The 17,766-nt window shown below is 39.4% G+C and overlaps 1 protein-coding gene across 2 annotated transcripts in view; it reads right to left on the bottom strand.

Moving 5' to 3' along the window:
• Positions 1-1,557: 1,557 nt before the first annotated feature.
• Positions 1,558-17,766, bottom strand: part of osbpl5 (oxysterol binding protein-like 5) — a 52,071-nt gene continuing 35,862 nt past the window's right edge. For both annotated transcript variants that reach the window (XM_085359044.1, XM_085359043.1), the window contains 14 exons: positions 14,498-14,711; positions 14,208-14,392; positions 13,644-13,725; positions 12,644-12,742; positions 11,331-11,427; positions 11,063-11,161; positions 8,491-8,588; positions 8,299-8,388; positions 7,754-7,890; positions 7,278-7,457; positions 6,488-6,617; positions 6,150-6,264; positions 5,951-6,053; positions 1,558-3,245 (listed from right to left, as the gene is read on the bottom strand). In XM_085359044.1, coding sequence (XP_085215170.1) covers positions 3,110-3,245; positions 5,951-6,053; positions 6,150-6,264; positions 6,488-6,617; positions 7,278-7,457; positions 7,754-7,890; positions 8,299-8,388; positions 8,491-8,588; positions 11,063-11,161; positions 11,331-11,427; positions 12,644-12,742; positions 13,644-13,725; positions 14,208-14,392; positions 14,498-14,711 — 1,765 coding nt within the window. In that variant the 3' untranslated portion in view covers positions 1,558-3,109. The remainder of the gene's footprint in view (positions 3,246-5,950; positions 6,054-6,149; positions 6,265-6,487; positions 6,618-7,277; positions 7,458-7,753; positions 7,891-8,298; positions 8,389-8,490; positions 8,589-11,062; positions 11,162-11,330; positions 11,428-12,643; positions 12,743-13,643; positions 13,726-14,207; positions 14,393-14,497; positions 14,712-17,766) is intronic.

Raw genomic sequence — 17,766 nt, 5'->3', positions numbered from 1 at the left:
TGCCCCTGCAACCCAGCCCCGGATAAGCGGAAGAAGACGGATGGATGGACAATTCACAAAAGCCACTTTTTGTTCCAGACTACAGACCTTACTATTTTCTTTTTTTTAAAATTATTATATCAAAAACAAACAGCAACCACAACAATTTGAAGACCATGTATTAGCAAGCACTACAGGCTACAGTGGGAAAGTAAAACTCCCTTTTAACAGGAAGAAACCTCTGGCAGAGCCAGGCTTAGGGAGGGGCACCCAGAGGTTAGTAATTACTATTGGTAAAACATCCTGAGACTAATTATATAGATATATCTATATCTATATCAAGGTATAGATTTAGATAGATATGTCTCACCAAATAAGTGTCCACTAAGGTTTAAACAATACACCGATTCCCCAAAAGCTCCATGTATGTGTAAAAAAAAAAAAAAAAAAAAAAGCAAATAATCTACAATGAAAAATAAATTATCAGCACAGATTCAAAGTTTGAAATTCATTAGGACACTATTTTTTTTTTTTTTTTTTTTTTTTTAAATTGTACTATATGGAATATAATGGCTATAACAGCACAATTAGATGTAGGCTTATCAAACAAGGGGATTTTTAAATGGATATAATTATTATTATTGACAAAAAGTTTATTTCACATTGAGGCACACCAAATTGTTTTGTCCAGCAACTGAGACTTGTTTTTAAATTGGCATTATGTGCAGTGAATTCGAACGGAAGAAATCAAACTAATTTCTGAGCAGTAACCACAACAGCAGTATTAGTATTTTCATACTATTTTAACAAACGTAGTTTCCTTTAAGTAAGTAATTCCGATATTTGTTTGTTTTTAAAAAAAATTACATTGATTTTATGTTAGTAGTGCTTAATAGTCCTGCCTCTTGAACCCCAAACAATTCAGGTACCCTCACTGGAGAGGGTAACTGACTTCACTGTGGCAGAGATATAAATCCACGTGGTTTCTAGCTAAAGACTTCTACTTCGTCAAGTTGTACTCTCAGGCCTGAGCTCAGGGCTGAACATAGTTACTATCACAGATGCGACCCAAAGTTTTTGGTACCCCTCCCAAACACAATGAAGCAAAGAAATCTCTTAAAGATGAAACTGAGACCTTGGTTTTGATTTGTGGTGAGATGCATCATTTTAAATATGCTTTACAGTAACAAATTAAAGGAGCTGCGCTCACAATGTGCGTCACAATTTGCCTTTTCCTGACCGAATAAAAGGCTTTATATATTTGAAGGACCCCACTCCACCGTCATTTAAAAGATTTATCAGGCTGACAGCTCAGCCTAGTTACATAAAAGGGAGTTGCTTTGCAAATGTGATACAGTCCCAGTTGAAATTTATTTACCTACATCAACATCGCCCTCTAGTGGGAGAATTGCAAAGAAAACTATTTTGCAACACTGTGAATATCACTGGATATGATTTTAAATATTAACGAGAGGTAGAAGCAGAGGCAGGGTTAAAACATTTTACTGTAGTGCTACAGTAGTCAATAGATATGAATGAAAACAGGCAATCATCATGTTTTCATCACATTGTTCCATATGACAAAAAAAATCTGGCATGTAGAATCCCACAACATGGCAGCAGTGTAGAAAAGAGAATAGTAATGAAAAGAAAAACAAATTAAGCATTCAAAGAGTCGACTTCCTTCTTCTGCTTGTCCGTCATCTCCTGCTGTGCCGATTGGTACTGGTGATGAGGCTCAAATTCAAGGACTAATATACCAGTAAAAAATCAACATCAGACATGGCTTGGTTTAGCGTGGCCATACAGGCGTCCTCGCTCTTGTGTGCTCCATCACACGGACACACACACATACATGCACTCACACAAATACATATACAAAATGACAAACCTACACAAGCCCCGGGAGATCGATTGTCACCCCTGGTCTCTGTCGTCCAAGCTGATTTAGATTAGGAAAATCAAAGTTAATCACACAATAAATACATTCTGAAATCTCTTTTTGAAATAGACGGCCTGACAAATATATACAAACTGATTAAAAGATTAAAAAAAAGAACAACTCATTACTAAGTGTTTACATCTAAAACAGTCACTTGAACATGTTGAAGTCCGAGATGCACACACAAACCCCTTCTATTAGGCCAAAGTATTAGTTATGTTTTCCTCTCTCTCTGTATTTACTCCCTCTGTTTCATCCTCTCCATGCTTCTTCATGTAACTGATTGTACAAACTAGTGTCATGGTCTAGACCAATAGGTGTTGTCCTATCATCCCTTCAGTTACTTCACTACAGGCACACAAATATAAAGACACTCAGTTTGGCTCTCGGCCCTGCCTCGTTCCAATTCTCCTTCCTACAAACAGAAGCAGTGCTGCCTGTAAACAAGTACTCTTTGTCCTTTCGGATTATAAATACTGTTTTGGTAAATGCATGATCAATAGCAGACAAGACGGAGTGCATTTTAGTGTACACCGATACAAAACACACAATTGCACTGTGAGAAGAGTTTCCTTCTTCATTTGCATTTCTTCTGGTTGGTTTTTTTTGTTTTGTTTTGTTTTTTGTTTTTTTCTTATTTTGGCTTCAGCATTAAGGCCCAAAAATCTGGAGTGTTAGGGAAGAAGAAGTCCAAGTGGTGATCTGCCTGTGCCCAAAGGGCCTATTGTAGGTACAGACAACACGTGTACAGGCACACTCACAGATAAACAGTATTGCAGGGGAATATAAAAGACACTAAGGAATGGTGAAACATCCTCTCTGTCATTTGTTCTTACTAAATCATTCTCAGACTATTCTCAGTCATACATTTCTTCCTTTATTTGAAATCTTCTGAACCGTGCTCGTCCTTCAGTCCTCCTCTCCTGTCCAAAGTGCTTGGGTGCCGGTGCTCTTTCAGTCTGGCTACACTAGGGGGTGCCGTTTCTCTCTGCTGATGACTGACAGGCGGTGGCTGTGTTTATTGCTGTAAGGTCCAGGCTCCTTGAAGTGAAAAGAAAGGGACAAAGTTGCCCTCCCAGCACTGATCTGAGGTCCCTGCCCTCCTCTGTTAATTAGAGTTTGTGCTTTTTAGAGGACTCCGATGCCAGATCAGTGCCAGTGGGGAAACTCCTTCCTCGAGGAGCTGGCTCAGGTGAAGACGTAGTTGAGCAGGAGCTGGGAGAGGAGCAGAACGCAGAGGATGAGACACTGACGGCCTGTCAGCGACACGCTGTCGTCTGTTGTCCTCTGACGAGCCATCTGACGACTCAGAGCCACCAGGTTCCTGCAGGAAGAGAAGGATCAGGATCAACAACTGTTTGAACGAATTTCAACAGGAATTCATAAAAACAACATGAATCCCAGCCTACATTTCTCAAGATGTCCCAGGGTGACTGAAGTCGGAAATAATACATATTCATTTAATGATTTTTTTTCTTAAACATTTGCTTAACTGTGTTTAGTTTCTGAATACTTTAGGAACACCCAAGTCGCTCTAGTCACATCCTGCATATGTTTTAAGGGTCACAAGCCAAAAACTAAATATGATAACAATGAATGAAAATGCAAACACCTACTAAAAACAAGCATAAATGCACTTTTCCAGCATTTAATTCCAATTAAACTATATCACAGACAACTATGCTTACAGCTATTTGTTGTGCCTGAATCATCACTACATCTGTCAGTACATAAACATCTACACGAGTGCTCCAGAGAGGTGTATCACGAAACAAAACTAATGGTTAGCAAGCATAAAATCTCAGTTTCTGTGCCATAAAAGTGGCTCTCTTTTCCTGGCTAAATCACCATGGTAATTTGCATGTACTCATTTAGTGATGGAGAACATGTGGAACTGTTCTTAATACCCGGTTCTAATATGCTGCAGTCTCTTTTATACTGCAGGAATTGCAACTACTAGAGGAAGTTTAGTAAGTTAAAATTAATTTCACTTAAGCTGTAATGTTTAAAGTCGTCGTCGCATTAGAAATAAACACCACCAGTAAAACATAACTCCTACCACTGTGTTCTTTCTTATTTTAAGAATTTCTTGTGTATGTTTGGATTTTACTGTAAAAATCAATATAAAAAAACAGAAAACATAATATTATCATCATAAGCTGATAATGTTTGATTGGAGTAGGTGGAACACATCAGTTCTGTACGTGGGATTCATTAGATAACACTAAGAAGTGAAACTTAAGAATAGTTTATTAAAGCAAATATTAGACTCCATTAACACAAATAGTTACACAGCTGGACTGGGACTAGACTGTTGCCAAGCAACACATTAATGTTTTCCAGAACAGCAGCTTGCTCCCCACACATCACTGCCAGTCAGCTGCGTTGTATCGTGTGCATTTATGTGAACCTTTCAATTAACTGTGCAAACAGTTCTGCAGCGGCTTCGGATGCACGTGTGCTTCTGATGAGTTACAGCTTCATCCGAACATAAATTGTTTCATCACTTCCTGAGCTCCTTGGATGGTCTCCTGTAGCATTCAGCGGTTTTTGTTAACATTTTTTTTAATCTTATACATCGCTTTTGTGTTTATTTAAGGCAGCTCACCGATTCTTAATCACTGCTATGAGCTCTGTTGCCTTAAGTCTTGCATCACATTGTTTCAGAGAGAACTGGCTCTCAGGCTGTAGTTGATATGAGACATGTGTGTCCGGGTCTCTTTCCCATTCTTTGTAACATGTGTTGTAGCTGGTTTACTCTCGGGAGGATTGGTGGTGGATCGCAGCTGTTGGCCTCCTGGGCTTTTTGACCAGGTGGAATTTTGCTCACATATTTTTTTGAGATGATACCAGGTAGAGGGTGATTTACTTGATTCACAAACATAGTGCTCCCTCTCATTTCCTCTCTTTTTCCCGTGGATGTGTATATGTTGGTTGCTACAGTTTAAACCTGTTACTATCTGAGACAGTCTAATGACATGTTGTGACTAAGCTGTGTTACGTGTAAAGGCAAAGTCAATTACACTGTGCTGTACATTTACTACTCATTTACTACTATGGGGCGACTGTGGCTCATGGGGCGACTGTGGCTCAGGGGGTTGGGAAGCACATCTGTAACCGGAAGGTCGCTGGTTCAATCCCTGGGCTCTCTGTCCTGGTCGTTGTGTCCTTGGGCAAGACACTTTACCCTACCGCCTACTGGTGTTGGCCAGAGGGGCCCGATGGCGCGAAATGGCAGCCTCGCTTCTGTCAGTCTGCCCCAGGGCAGCTGTAGTTACAACTGTAGCTTGCCTCCACCAGTGTGTGAATGTGAGAGTGAATGAATAGTGGCATTGTAAAGCGCTTTGGGTGCCTTGAAAAGCGCTATATAAATCCAATCCATTATTATTATCAAATGACTTCAAAACCAATCTGCTTACATCTTTTTACAGGGCTGTTTTCTCTTAATTATACAACCTCGCAGATGGGGACCAGATATAATTAACATGGGCTTGGCATATGGTGTCCCTTATGCAAAGAGGCTAATGCAGGGGCCCAGGTTCCAGTCTATCCCAGGCTCTTTGCTTTATGTCACTGCCCTGCTCTCTCCCCATTGTCCTATATGCCAGTGGTCCCCAACCTCCAGGCCACGGGATTTGAGGCTCTCTCTGTGAAATTTATGGTTTGTTTCCCTGGGTCTTTTCCCGTGTGTTATGAATAAATCTTCTTTTTTTGGTACCGGTTTTATTTTGTTATATTTATCTGCGACAACTTAACCTCCTAGGACCTGGAGTCCACATATGTGGACATCACAATTTGGGTTGTTTAGACCAAAATACAAAATTTTGCTCTACAAGGGCCTGGTATCCACTTACGAGGACATTATACTGCCACTGTTCTATCAAAATTTTAAATGAATGTCCTCATATGTGGATCTCATTTCTCTCAGAAAGAAAAATCAGTAAAAAAAAAAAAAGAAAATCTGGTCATTCTTTGTTTTTACATTCATCAGGTCCCAATCAGTCCAAATAGTAGTTGGTTTACTCTCACCTCTGGATATCCTGCTGTGTCTTCTTTATAGATGTGATGGAAGCTTCTAACATGGCAATGTCCTTTATCTCTTTACTGCACCGGGCACACTGATTAGAATAGCCTAGGTACATAACAGACAAGAGACCAATGATAAGACACCAGAAGGTTAGATTTATTTAGCTATTTTATTTTGGGGAGGGGGTCACATACACCTCACCTTCATTGTCCGAGGACTCATGTGTGGGTTCCGGCGTAGTGCTGCTGCTCTCAGTGTTCTGGCTGCAGCTAGACGGCTGACTGCTCGCCTTCCTATGCTTCCCGTTAACCTCAGCCTGAGAGGAGAAGTGCAACAAACTTCAATTTGGAAAATTCCCAACTGACACAACACTGGCTATCTGGATAAACTGCAATGAATATCAAGTGGCTAAAAATAAGGGGCTTATCACGCTTGTCAGTGACATTGCAGCAACAAAGTATGAGTATGAAGAAAGAAGCTCAGAGATCATTCTGATAAAATGTCAGTGAAAGGCTCATCAGTAAATATTTCAGTTTAACCTTCTGTTGACTGGCCCAGCTGTGACTGTAGGAGAGTCCGTTGTGTTGTCTCTGGCTTTTCTCCTGCGTCTGAATCACGCCATCCTTCTCAAACTGAACAAAACAGCGCTCAGGTTCCCACGGTCGCGTGCTGCAAAAATAAACCAGTGGAATTTAAACTTCCTCACATCCTTGTTTGCTTGTCCCCACTTGCTGATACCACAGTGCTTGTAAGTCTTCCTGCAGCCCCCAACCATCGTATTCATTACAAAAGGAGATATGCATGAGCGTGCATGAAAGCATTTGTGAAACAACAACCAAAGGACTATAAATACTATAAATAAACCATAAACTGCAGTACTGCGTCATGTCTGAGATATGGTGAGCTAGATCACAGTGACTTATTTGATTTTTTTCCTGTTGTAAAGTTTATTACAGTAATTAGCAACAACCTGTGACTGACCAATAACCCCTGTACCAGTTTCAGTACTGGTGTCCTGTATTATATACCTCATAATACTCTTACTCTCATTATATATATAATATAAATGTTTGTTATCAGCTTTCAGCACCTGACTATTTCAAGTGACATGTATTGTGGCATATCAGTATTTATTCTCACACCATTTCTGACCCCTTCCTTCACAGGTCACCTTTTACTACACTTATAAGCTGAATAAAAAAGGCCCTAGTGTGTGTGTGTGTGTGTGTGTGTGTGTGTGTGTGTGTGTGTGTGTGTGTGTGTGTGTGTGTGTGTGTGTGTGTGTGTGTGTGTGTGAGAGAGAGAGAGAGTGTGAGAGTGTGCTCATACTCCATGTGCTTGTAGGTCCACTCAGAGGTGACAGAGTGCGGATGGAAAAGCTGTGGAAGCCAGGGTTTGTCTCCTCTCTCTCTGGTGTCTCTCCGCTGAGCTTCCTCCAATACAAACTTCTCCTGGGTGGCACGCACTTGGTCCCTATCCATGATAGCACTGGTCACATGCCGCCACAGTCTGCCAAGAGCATATTACAATCAGATGCAAATGGGGAAAACACACTGGCCAATGAATTGTCACTAAAAAGTCAAAAGCAATTGTGTATAATGAGATATAATGACATCCCAGCCACAACCTCGTCTGGATATCTAATAACGTCTGCAGTTAAAGGTTCTGAGCATTGGGTCACTGACACATGTTAAATGGAAGCCACTATTACAGTTATCAGCTATCATGCTAGCACAAATGTTTTGCATTTGTTGACTCAATAACACTCAAATTAACAATTAACACAGATGATCTTTGTGCTTTACCTTTCGGACTCAAATTCTCCCTGCTGGTCTAACTGGACCACTTGTCTCTTGAGGCGACCGCTGCGAATTTCTGGACTTGGGTTCCACAAAATCTCCTGCTGGCCTGAGTGCTTCTCGTGAATAAATACCTCGTTGTCCTGAACAAAAGTTTAGCCCTTTTAACGTTTTTTTTAAAGTTAATTGACCACAACCATCCATAAGACTCTACATAAAAAGACATTGCCCTTATTTTCAATCCAACCTGGAAACTACTGGAAACTATTCCCAAAAGATCCCAAAAAGTCATCTAGAAAACAAAATAACAATACTGAATTTCTTTACTTTTGCTTTTTGATGCTCAAAGCCACTGTGAGAGCAATACAGAGGAGATCCTTTACTTTATGCACCTTCCAGCTGCTCCTAAACCTATGATTATCTATTTTGTACTACAGAGTATTACTAATTACTAATTGCTAAAGAGTGGTGTGTGTGGTAGCAAATGATGCTGAAAGATGTATTCAAGCTCCTTAGACTTCATACGAGATCAAGAGGATTAAGGTTCTTACCCAGTGTCCATCAACAGTGGCCAGTACTTCCTCTCCGACAAAGATCTTTCCATTGATCTGATTTACAGAACCAGAACCTCCAAGAAAAGGCTGAAGTGAACAGAATGAAAATGCAATACCTTTACTAAAACAGCTGACTAGATAAAACAACCAGTTAAACAAATGTTTCATTTCTTTTTTCTGAAAATATACCTTCAGTTTAAACTCCAGCTCTGCTACGCATTTGGTTTTCTCACACTCAATGGTAACTTTCCCTCCCAGCTCTAGTGTCATAGTGCCGTACAGAATCCCTACGAGAGAGAGACAATATTGCAGCATCAGATCAACAAGTTCAGCAGAAGGAAATTCATAAATTATTGGTAGAATTTATCATGTAGGCAACTGCAGTGAGTGCATTCCTGAGAGACAAGATGAAGGAAAGAATTTTAAAAATCCTGAAGCAGACCCAAAATAAAAAACTTAAACCTGCCTTGATTTATATATCTCATCCATCATCCATCTCGAACTCTGACTGTCTGCCATATTAGAGTTCGTGCTCACAGCGAAGCAGAGCTTCATTTGATTTCCAGTACATCAGACATATTGGCCAGAACAGATGGCTGTAATATTTACAGCCCACACAGATTGTGTCAGTTTGGTCAGATTTCATTGTAAACACGGTAGATGAGCTTGTGTTCTAGCCTCCTGTCATGTGTGTGCTGTTGCAATGATTGGTAAATTATATTGTGAGAATGAGGAGCTCAAACAGAATTGGCTACAATCAGCGTGGTACAGCAGAACAAAAATCAGAAGCAACAAAAGGTATTATTTTCAGACAATACAGGTCATTTGTTTGTGAATTCCACTTCTGAAACCCAACTTATTAGATGCCATGCACATTACAGATCCACTAATATCCTCCAGTGCTCACTCATTCACACTATCCCAACTGATCTGTAGACAAAGTTGAGCCTTGAAAAACTGGAGATGATCCCGTATCTGTGCTTACTGCAAAACTATAAATTACTTAACATCTCATATCTTCTTTGATTTAACTGCTTATAATTATAATTTCATCTCCGAGGAAGTGATCCCAGAGAGAAGTAAAGCAAGTGTGTAAGTTTATCTCTGAATGTTTGTAAAGCATTCCCACGTTAAGCTTAACAACCAATATATGGAGCGACTGCCTCTCTCTCCCTCTCCTGTTATTACTTTAATCATGAAACCGATTAATGATCAGCTGATCGGCTTTTCTATCGCGAGTCCGTGTCTCTTCTTTGTTTTTGGCCCACTTTGCACCAGAAAGAGGAAACCAGTGGCTGAACAACAGCAGCACGTTTAAGCTTGAAAAGCTGTTGTTAGAATTTATTTAATATTACTTTCTAGACCAGGATCCTTTTCTACGTAGCTGACGGCTGGTAACTGTGCAGGGGCGGATCTAGCAAAGTTTAGCCAGGGGGGCCGATAGGGCATTAACAGGGGAAAGGGGACACAAAGACATACTTTTCTTTCTTATTCTCATTTAAAATGTCTAGCTTTTATTAAATAATTATCTGAATCTTACACCCAAAGATTTAATCTTATGTAAAATATATAGAAGTCCATTACTGTATATAGTAACTATTAAGTCTAATATACCCTAGTAAGCTATAGTACTTTTTCCTTTGGGAAGGTACCATCTGTGCAGTCTGCAATTCTGTTGAAGAAAGATGTTGAATCTATTTAATATTTCTTGAAAAATAATTTATTTCTGTGCATTTTTTTTCACACTGCGTCAAATTAAAGTTGATTATGTCGATTAAGCATCATGAGGCAGAGGGTGGTTCCCTATTTTTTTGCTGGGAGTTTGCAGCCCTATTAGTTAGGTTGCTGAATATTTCTCCTAAGTACTCTTTAAAATACCAGAATAGAAAGTATCAGTATCGAGACACTTACAAATGTGGATTGCACAACACTGGACATTATATTTCTTCATTTCCATTTAATACTTGTACAGCTGCTGTTATTGTATATATATATATATATTTATATTTCTTCATACATTCTTATATATTTCTATACTGTGTATTTGTGTATTGTGTATTTTGTTGTACGGTTATTTTATTTTCAACTTTAATTTATATATTTTATCTTATTCTTTCCCAGTTAAATTTACCCTTCATTCTAATTGGTTGTTGTACAGTTATTTCATTTTTAACTTTAATTTTTATATTTTATTTTATTCCTTTCTAGTTAAATTTACCCTTTTTAATTTTCATATGTATTTCCTATCTCATTCATAGCCTTTTTTTTCTTTAGGTCACGAGCAGTTGTGTAAGCATTTCACTGCATATCGTACTGTGTATGACTGTGTATGTGACAAATAAAATTTGAATTTGAATTTATTGCTGAACTATGAAATATTTTGGGTGCAGTGTAATTTTTATATACAGGTATAACAGAAAAGCTTTAGTGTTGTTGTTTATTTAAACTTGAGTATGAACTTATACAAAATGCAGCAAGGTATTAAAAAAAAACAGTTTTATTGATTAAAAACACTATATCGGATTCATATCGGTATCGGCAGATATCCAAATTTATGATATCGGTATCGGACATAAAAAAGTGGTATCGTGCCATCTCTACCCTTTACCACCGCATAGAATTTTTGGCACTGAAAACATATTACTTATTTCCAAAGAGATGTTGCAGTATTAAGAAGATTATGGAAAGATACTGCTAATACTAACATAGCAACAAGGACATGGAACGATTAGTGGAGTAGAAAGTAATGCATATTTATTACCTTTGCAGTGAGCATAGGGCATGGTGATGACATACTCCTCATCCCTGCTCAAGAATAGCAGCCGGGCTTTGCCATCTAGAATAGCTGAAAGAGAGTTACCTACAAAAGCAGGAAAACAGAGAAATATGTGGTTAACAATGCTTCTCATAGACTGGGCCAGATCGTGACGGTGTCCTTGCATGCCTTTTTATAACCGTACACATGTACTGAATCCGTACCGATCATCTGGCTGAGACAAATGAATTAGATCGTGAAATATTGACTGTACCATAGAATTTGGACTTGGCCAGGATGCTTCCACTAATAGAAAATCCATCCTTCCTATTGCAGACATAAAAGGCAGAGATGGGTGGATGGTGCGACACCTGGCAGAGGACAGAGAGAGAAAACGAAATCTGAGCAGCAGAGCGAGGCAAAAACTGTCAGATACTCTCTGGCCAATGTTCCCTCTAAGCTGCGTGTGCGCGCAATTGCGCACTGCTGGCACGGTCTCTGCACACAGAAAATCTGCGTTGCGCACAAAAAAAAAAATCTAACCTGAATTGAAATTAAAATTAAAACTTTAACAATTCTGTTTTGCAGTGTTAGTCAGTAAGTGACAGTTGTTAGTTGTTTAGGAAAGGGGAAGTTTTAGGAGTGTTTTGAGATGTGAGAGATTTGCGTCATTTAGCGCAAATCTTGTGTAGTTAGTGTGTAGTGTAGTCAATAGTTTTGTTGTGTGTGTCAGAACAATGAGGCGACTGCTGAATGTTACAGGTGTTACACATCTCCTGTTGTCAGGCCTGCAGGTATCAGACTGTTGTTCTTCTTTATCTCATAGTGACAGAAATTATTTTTTGGAGTGGCACAAATAATTTGTGTGGCATCAAATTTGATGCAGAACACCTGATTGTTCTGTAAATAGTTTGAAATGTTTGTTTAAAAAACACCTTGGCTGCATTTTTAGGTAAACAGCTGCAAAAAACTTTGTTGTTTGCATAACTCAGTTACTTTTTTGAAGAAGTAACTATATAATTAATTGCCCAACATTGGTCATTATATACTGTATTTTGCAGACAGAGTTACAGGACTCTCTCCCAGACCACAGACTCATAATACAAGTCAGAGCTTTATTTAAAAAAAAAAGAAAAAAGAAAGTTGTGTTTTCAAAATTGGAGTTCAAGTTATTTTTACTTCCAATAGTGTTAACATACTACACAGGTCATGAATAAGATTTTTTTAAATTTTCATTGCAAGTGGGCTAAAGCAGTTAATTAAAAGTAGCCTAACATAAATGTAAATGCTGTAATGTGATTATTTTAATAAACCATGTAACTTGGATGGATTCGATGCTGGCGTAACCACAGTGCACACGTCTGCTGTCGCTCACAGTGGTCCAAGGGACCGCTCAGGGAGTTTGTTCGCTCAGACACATGAAAAATTAGAAGGAACATTGCCTCTGGCACTTATTAATTTTACACTTGCTGCATAGGTGTTTGCTCAGTGTGTTTGTCGAAACAGTGTGTTTGTGCAAGATATTTCACACGAGACAAGAGTCATGTCCAGTTCTGGTTCGCCACTTATCTACGAGTCTGATTTAACCTGTTCAGCTATGTAGAAAGTGCAGCTGTTGGTCTCTGGATGGAGCCAGCAGCAGCGAAATGTCTCCCCCAGGATTGGATTGTAAGGTTTTTTCAGACCCTGTAAATGCAGACACACAGAGAAATGTTAGTGTCACTTTAAGCATCATCCAAAACAAAGAAGATTTATTTCCCAGATTAAACATCAAGCTACTTTAATTTTTTGTTATGCTACTGTTGAGCACAATTCTTAAGTAATAACTTGATTCTGTCCTGTTTCACGTAATAAGCAATATTATGGAGTGCAGCACCACTTATCCAGAGAGCTACAACAGACAGTTCTATAGATGTTATGCAATTACTCCAGCAGCAGAGCAAAGTTTTTGTTTGGTAGCCTTATGATGAGAGCTTCTCAAGAATTTATCAGTCTACAGTTTCACAAAAGTAGTCAGCTGAAAATGTGCTGAGCAATGCCAGATTAATCGACACACATTATCTGCTGGCTCAGATTCCCAGAAGCTCTGCTGCCACAGAGGAAATAAATTTCTAACCAGTGGGAAGTGCGTCCTGACATTTTTACAGCACAAATGGACCCTGAACAGAGACATTTGTCAAGCAGCCAAAAACTGCTAACACTTAGAAAATCTTCCAGTGGTACTGGTAAAGCCACATGATAGAGGTTGATGGGTTGTGCAAATCTATAACTGACTGATGAGTGTCCATTCAGACTTTAAAAATTTAGGAAACACTAAATAGTTGAAGCTTTAAGTTTTTAGTGATTCTGCTCTGATTCATGGTGAAATGTTATTTAAAAGATCACCGGCTTGTAGTATACAACATACTGCATTTTATTTAATAGTAGTGATGCACTGAAAAGCTTTCACATTACTTCTAAAAACAGATGTCACTGTAGTCTCTAACAGGCACTGAATGGATGTGCATCTTGTAATTAGGTTTGTCATACAGTACAGCTAATGTGATAACAGAACTATATAAGCTTGACTGGAGTGAACGTAGCTTACCTTGGGCTTCTTGTAAAAACCTGATAAGTACCACCTCAGCACCTGCTTGATCCGACCATATGCACTCTCTTCCAGTGAGGCTCTGTAGTGAAGAAACAAAAATAAAAAAAATAAAAAAGACATGCATACAATCTATAAATGCGGAAAAAAGAATCACCTGATTTCAAAAGACTATATTTTTTGTAAGTAATGGAAACAGAAGAGTGCAGTAAATTTTAAAATACATGGCTAAATATAAAGCAAACACACCACTTTGCATTATGTGTACAATGGGTATTATAATAAAGCACCACAAAACTTGGTGTTCAATGTGTCTTCCTCTAGATTCAAGGCACGTGTCTGTACTATAGTCAAACTCAGCCCATATTTTGCAAGCATGTCTGGAATGACTGCAGCCACTGCGGCTGTTATGCTACCTACCTGCATGAAACTCATGCTTGTTCTAACAGTATGTGTTTTGATCATTATAGTTGAACAGCTGCAGTATTAAAGCACTTTGAAATCAGGTGATTCTTTGTGATACACCCTGTATGTTCTTAAGTGAAATCACTAAGATTTACTGACTGTGAGAGCAGATCTGCATGATAGTAGTAGTCAGACAGCTTGTCCAGGAAGGAGCGCGGCTCCAGGATAAAGGTTGGAAGCACCACCTTAGACAGGTCCATGCCTGGCCGCAGCTGCTTCAGCAAGCTCCAGATCAGGCCCTTGTTCTCCTCTGATACAGTCTCCACCTGGGATGCCTCGCCAGCCTAAAGGAACATGCACAGAGGGCAGGTAGTTGTGCGTAAGTAAGATTAGAAAAGTAATCAGGATGGCGAACAGAACTGCAAGGCAAACATAACAATCAGCCTCACCTCAGCCATCTCCTCTGTGCTCTGCTCTACATAGGCTGTGGCCTGTGGCCCGGGGGACAGCTCATCTGATTGGTCCACATCGCTCTCCTCCGTCAGTCTTCCACCGTTCTCATTGGCTGCAGCGTCCCAGTCGTCATGAGCTTCGCGCTCCGATTTATCTGAAAAGCCGTCATGCTCCATGTGGTGATTTCCCAGCAGCACTGTGTCATTCAACCTAGTGAACAGATAAGCAAACAGGTTACAACTACATTAATAATAATGATAAGCAGCCATTTTATCGCTGCTGTATGCCGGCTCTTGAATAGCCCTTGCAGAGGAGAAATCTGATAGCTTCTCACTGGCTTGATCTTTCAACTTGTGCATTATGATGCATAAGATCAAGTGACTTTTCAAAAGTCACTTGAGCCAAAGTTTTGATGACTGCCTTGCTAGTGGAGAAGTCTCTAAAGAACAAGAAATTACCTACCAAGAACATTACAGCTCTAAATGGCTTTTAACTGATGTCCTCTTGTATCCTCCTCACAGTTATGATGAGTATGTCTGCTACTTTAGAGACTATGGATGTTAATAACTTTGTTGACCTCAAGGGTTGACAGGACATCCAGATTACAAATCCTCACGTCCACATATCCCACCCCTTAAACATTAGGTTTGAATTTACGTGGCTACAATAAAGATGCACAAACAAGTTAATATATAAACATGCAAGTATTGTATATACAGACAATACTCAACTACCTGTAGGCTCTGTGCTTCAGCACATTCATTTTAAAACAACAATGGATATTACAGTAAAGCACCACTGCAAATGAAACACGTGCATTTTAACAGCGTGCACAAATTTTAAGGGCCCAAAAGTAATTGGACAATCGCCTACTAAGTATTTGTCAGCACACAATGTAAAACGATGAGTTTTTAGACTCACTGGGGTTTTGCCAACAAGATCATTTACAAACATGTAAATCAGCAGCACTCAGTCCTATGGCACACCTGCGCTGACTTTTTTATTGCCATCAGCAGCAACAGCATGAGGAATTAGGTATACAGCAGATTTGTGTGTGCTCGGATTCACATGGAAAAACAGAAAAACAAACAAACAAAAAAATCCACATTATACAGCATTTTATTATCCACGTGATGATGCATAATATCTGCCTCACTCTCAATTAACTGCTCCATTTCACTAACTGAGAACCAGATACAAGCAAAAATCCCACATCAAGAAAGACAGATTCTGCTGGTGACTAAGACTGAAGATTTCACACCATTACCGACTACATAATTCCCCCCAAGATAACTAATTTGAGTGGTTTTTAAGGGTTAAGGATTACATTTTCCCAACAGTTAAATTCAGTCACAGAACTTGTACATGTACAGAACAAAAACAACATACAACTATCCAAACACATATGGTCTGTGCAGCAAATGCTTACACTAACCCAAAAATTAACTCGAGAAAATAATCATCTTAAACTTCATGCTGTGCCGAGTTAGTGTTTTCAAGCTGTGTGATTTTGCAATCGGCAATAAAAAGGCCCAGACCTCAGACCTGCTATCACTTAATCAGAAAAAAGGGAACAAAACATGGAAAACGAAAAAGAAGAAAGTCATACATCAGCTTGTGAACTGTCAAAGAAGGAACGAGGAAGAAGTGAGAGTGAGGGGCGGGAGGGAGAGATTTATGAGGTTGGTAGCTAAAAAGGAACAGCCTACAGCCATTTTACAATTCAGACAGTGGAAGTCTGTGGAGTGAGACTGCAGAGTCCTACATCATGCAAAATCAATGCCAGCAATTTCCAAAGCTTTGTTTCCTAACAAACATGAGCAACCGTTGGGACAGTGGAAAATAACTGCATTGTGCTGCAAGCTTCCACAAGAACATACAGTATTAGGATTGTGGTCACAGCATACAGGGAAATAGCCTGTCCAACAACAAAGATAGTTACAGGTTCAAAATGCCCCAGGGTTTGCCAAACCTGAACAGTCACATTCCAGCTAACGTTAATGTTACTTATTAATCCAAACACACCCAAAGGTAAATAAGCTTTCCTTACCTCAAAGTCTTAAAACATACAGACAAACTCTTCCTCAAGGATCAAAACACCACCAGTAAATCCAATCACAGATGCAGCCTGTCCTTGTCTCTTCTCCTGTGTGCGTGTGTGAATGTTTTCACTCTACTCCCTAAAAGAAAAAAAGGTGACGCTCTGTTTCTTCGACTCTGGCAAACCTGCTTCCTGAATGCGTGTGCATACGTGTGTCTGTGTGCATGCCTGCAATGGCTGTGCTGCTACCGTCTCTGTCTGGGTGGTGTATGGCTCATATTGTGCTCCATCTTCCTGCTCCTCTGTCAGTCATGTGACTGGTTGGGCTTTTGTGATTGGATGGGAGAGGAATTGGAGAGGAGGTAATGCTGGGATGGATGTCCGGAGGGAGGAGGTAAGAGAAAGGGGAGGTGTGAGGGGGAGTGAGGCTTCTAATGTTGGATGTAAACCATACACAAAAAGATCAGAATGAGGGCTACATAACCAATTAAACACACTTGGACCACATAGTTATACTGCAAATAGGATTTCAGCGGCAAACAGGGCACCTTATGATTTCAGCTATTGATTAACTTCATACAAAAGCCCCAACTCTGCTTTGTTTCACAGCAAATACTCAAAGTTGTATACTGATTACGCTCTATTGTGTGTAAGCTGTGAAATTAAGCCTATCAAGTCCAATGACTGTTTTTCATAGACATTGATCAAGTCTCAGAATGCCTAATAATCATAGTTACTCTGACAACATAAATGGGAAATGGAAGGCATTTCCCACAATCCTCATTGTGGGAAATTGTGGGGGCGATCGTGGCTCAAGAGTTAGCAGTTCGTCTTGTAATCAAATCAAATCAAATCACTTTTATTGTCACATCACATGTGCAGGTACACTGGTACAGTACATGTGAGTGAAATTCTTGTGTGCGAGCTTCACAAGCAACAGAGTTGTGCAAAAATACAATAACGTAAAACAAGCAAAATATAAGATTGGCTAAATCTGAGACTAATAAATATATGTACAATATATAATAGTATATGCATTACTGGATGTGTATACTAAATATGTTTTTCTGCGTGTGTGTGTGTGTGTGTGTGTGTGTGTGTGTGTGTGTGTGTGTACGTATTTTACAAATTAAATAGAGTAAACAATAAAATAAAATATATAAAAAATATACAGAGTTGGTTGAGACATGTGCAAAAGAGTGGCATTAATTGGAAGGTTACCGG

The sequence above is a fragment of the Diplotaxodon limnothrissa genome, linkage group LG7 (assembly GCF_057381915.1).
Source record: "Diplotaxodon limnothrissa isolate DT_005_m linkage group LG7, D_limnothrissa_male_GT1.1, whole genome shotgun sequence".
Taxonomy (NCBI): domain Eukaryota; kingdom Metazoa; phylum Chordata; class Actinopteri; order Cichliformes; family Cichlidae; genus Diplotaxodon; species Diplotaxodon limnothrissa.
Note: the sequence above shows the minus strand (reverse complement) of the source record. Positions and strands in the feature narration are given on the sequence as shown.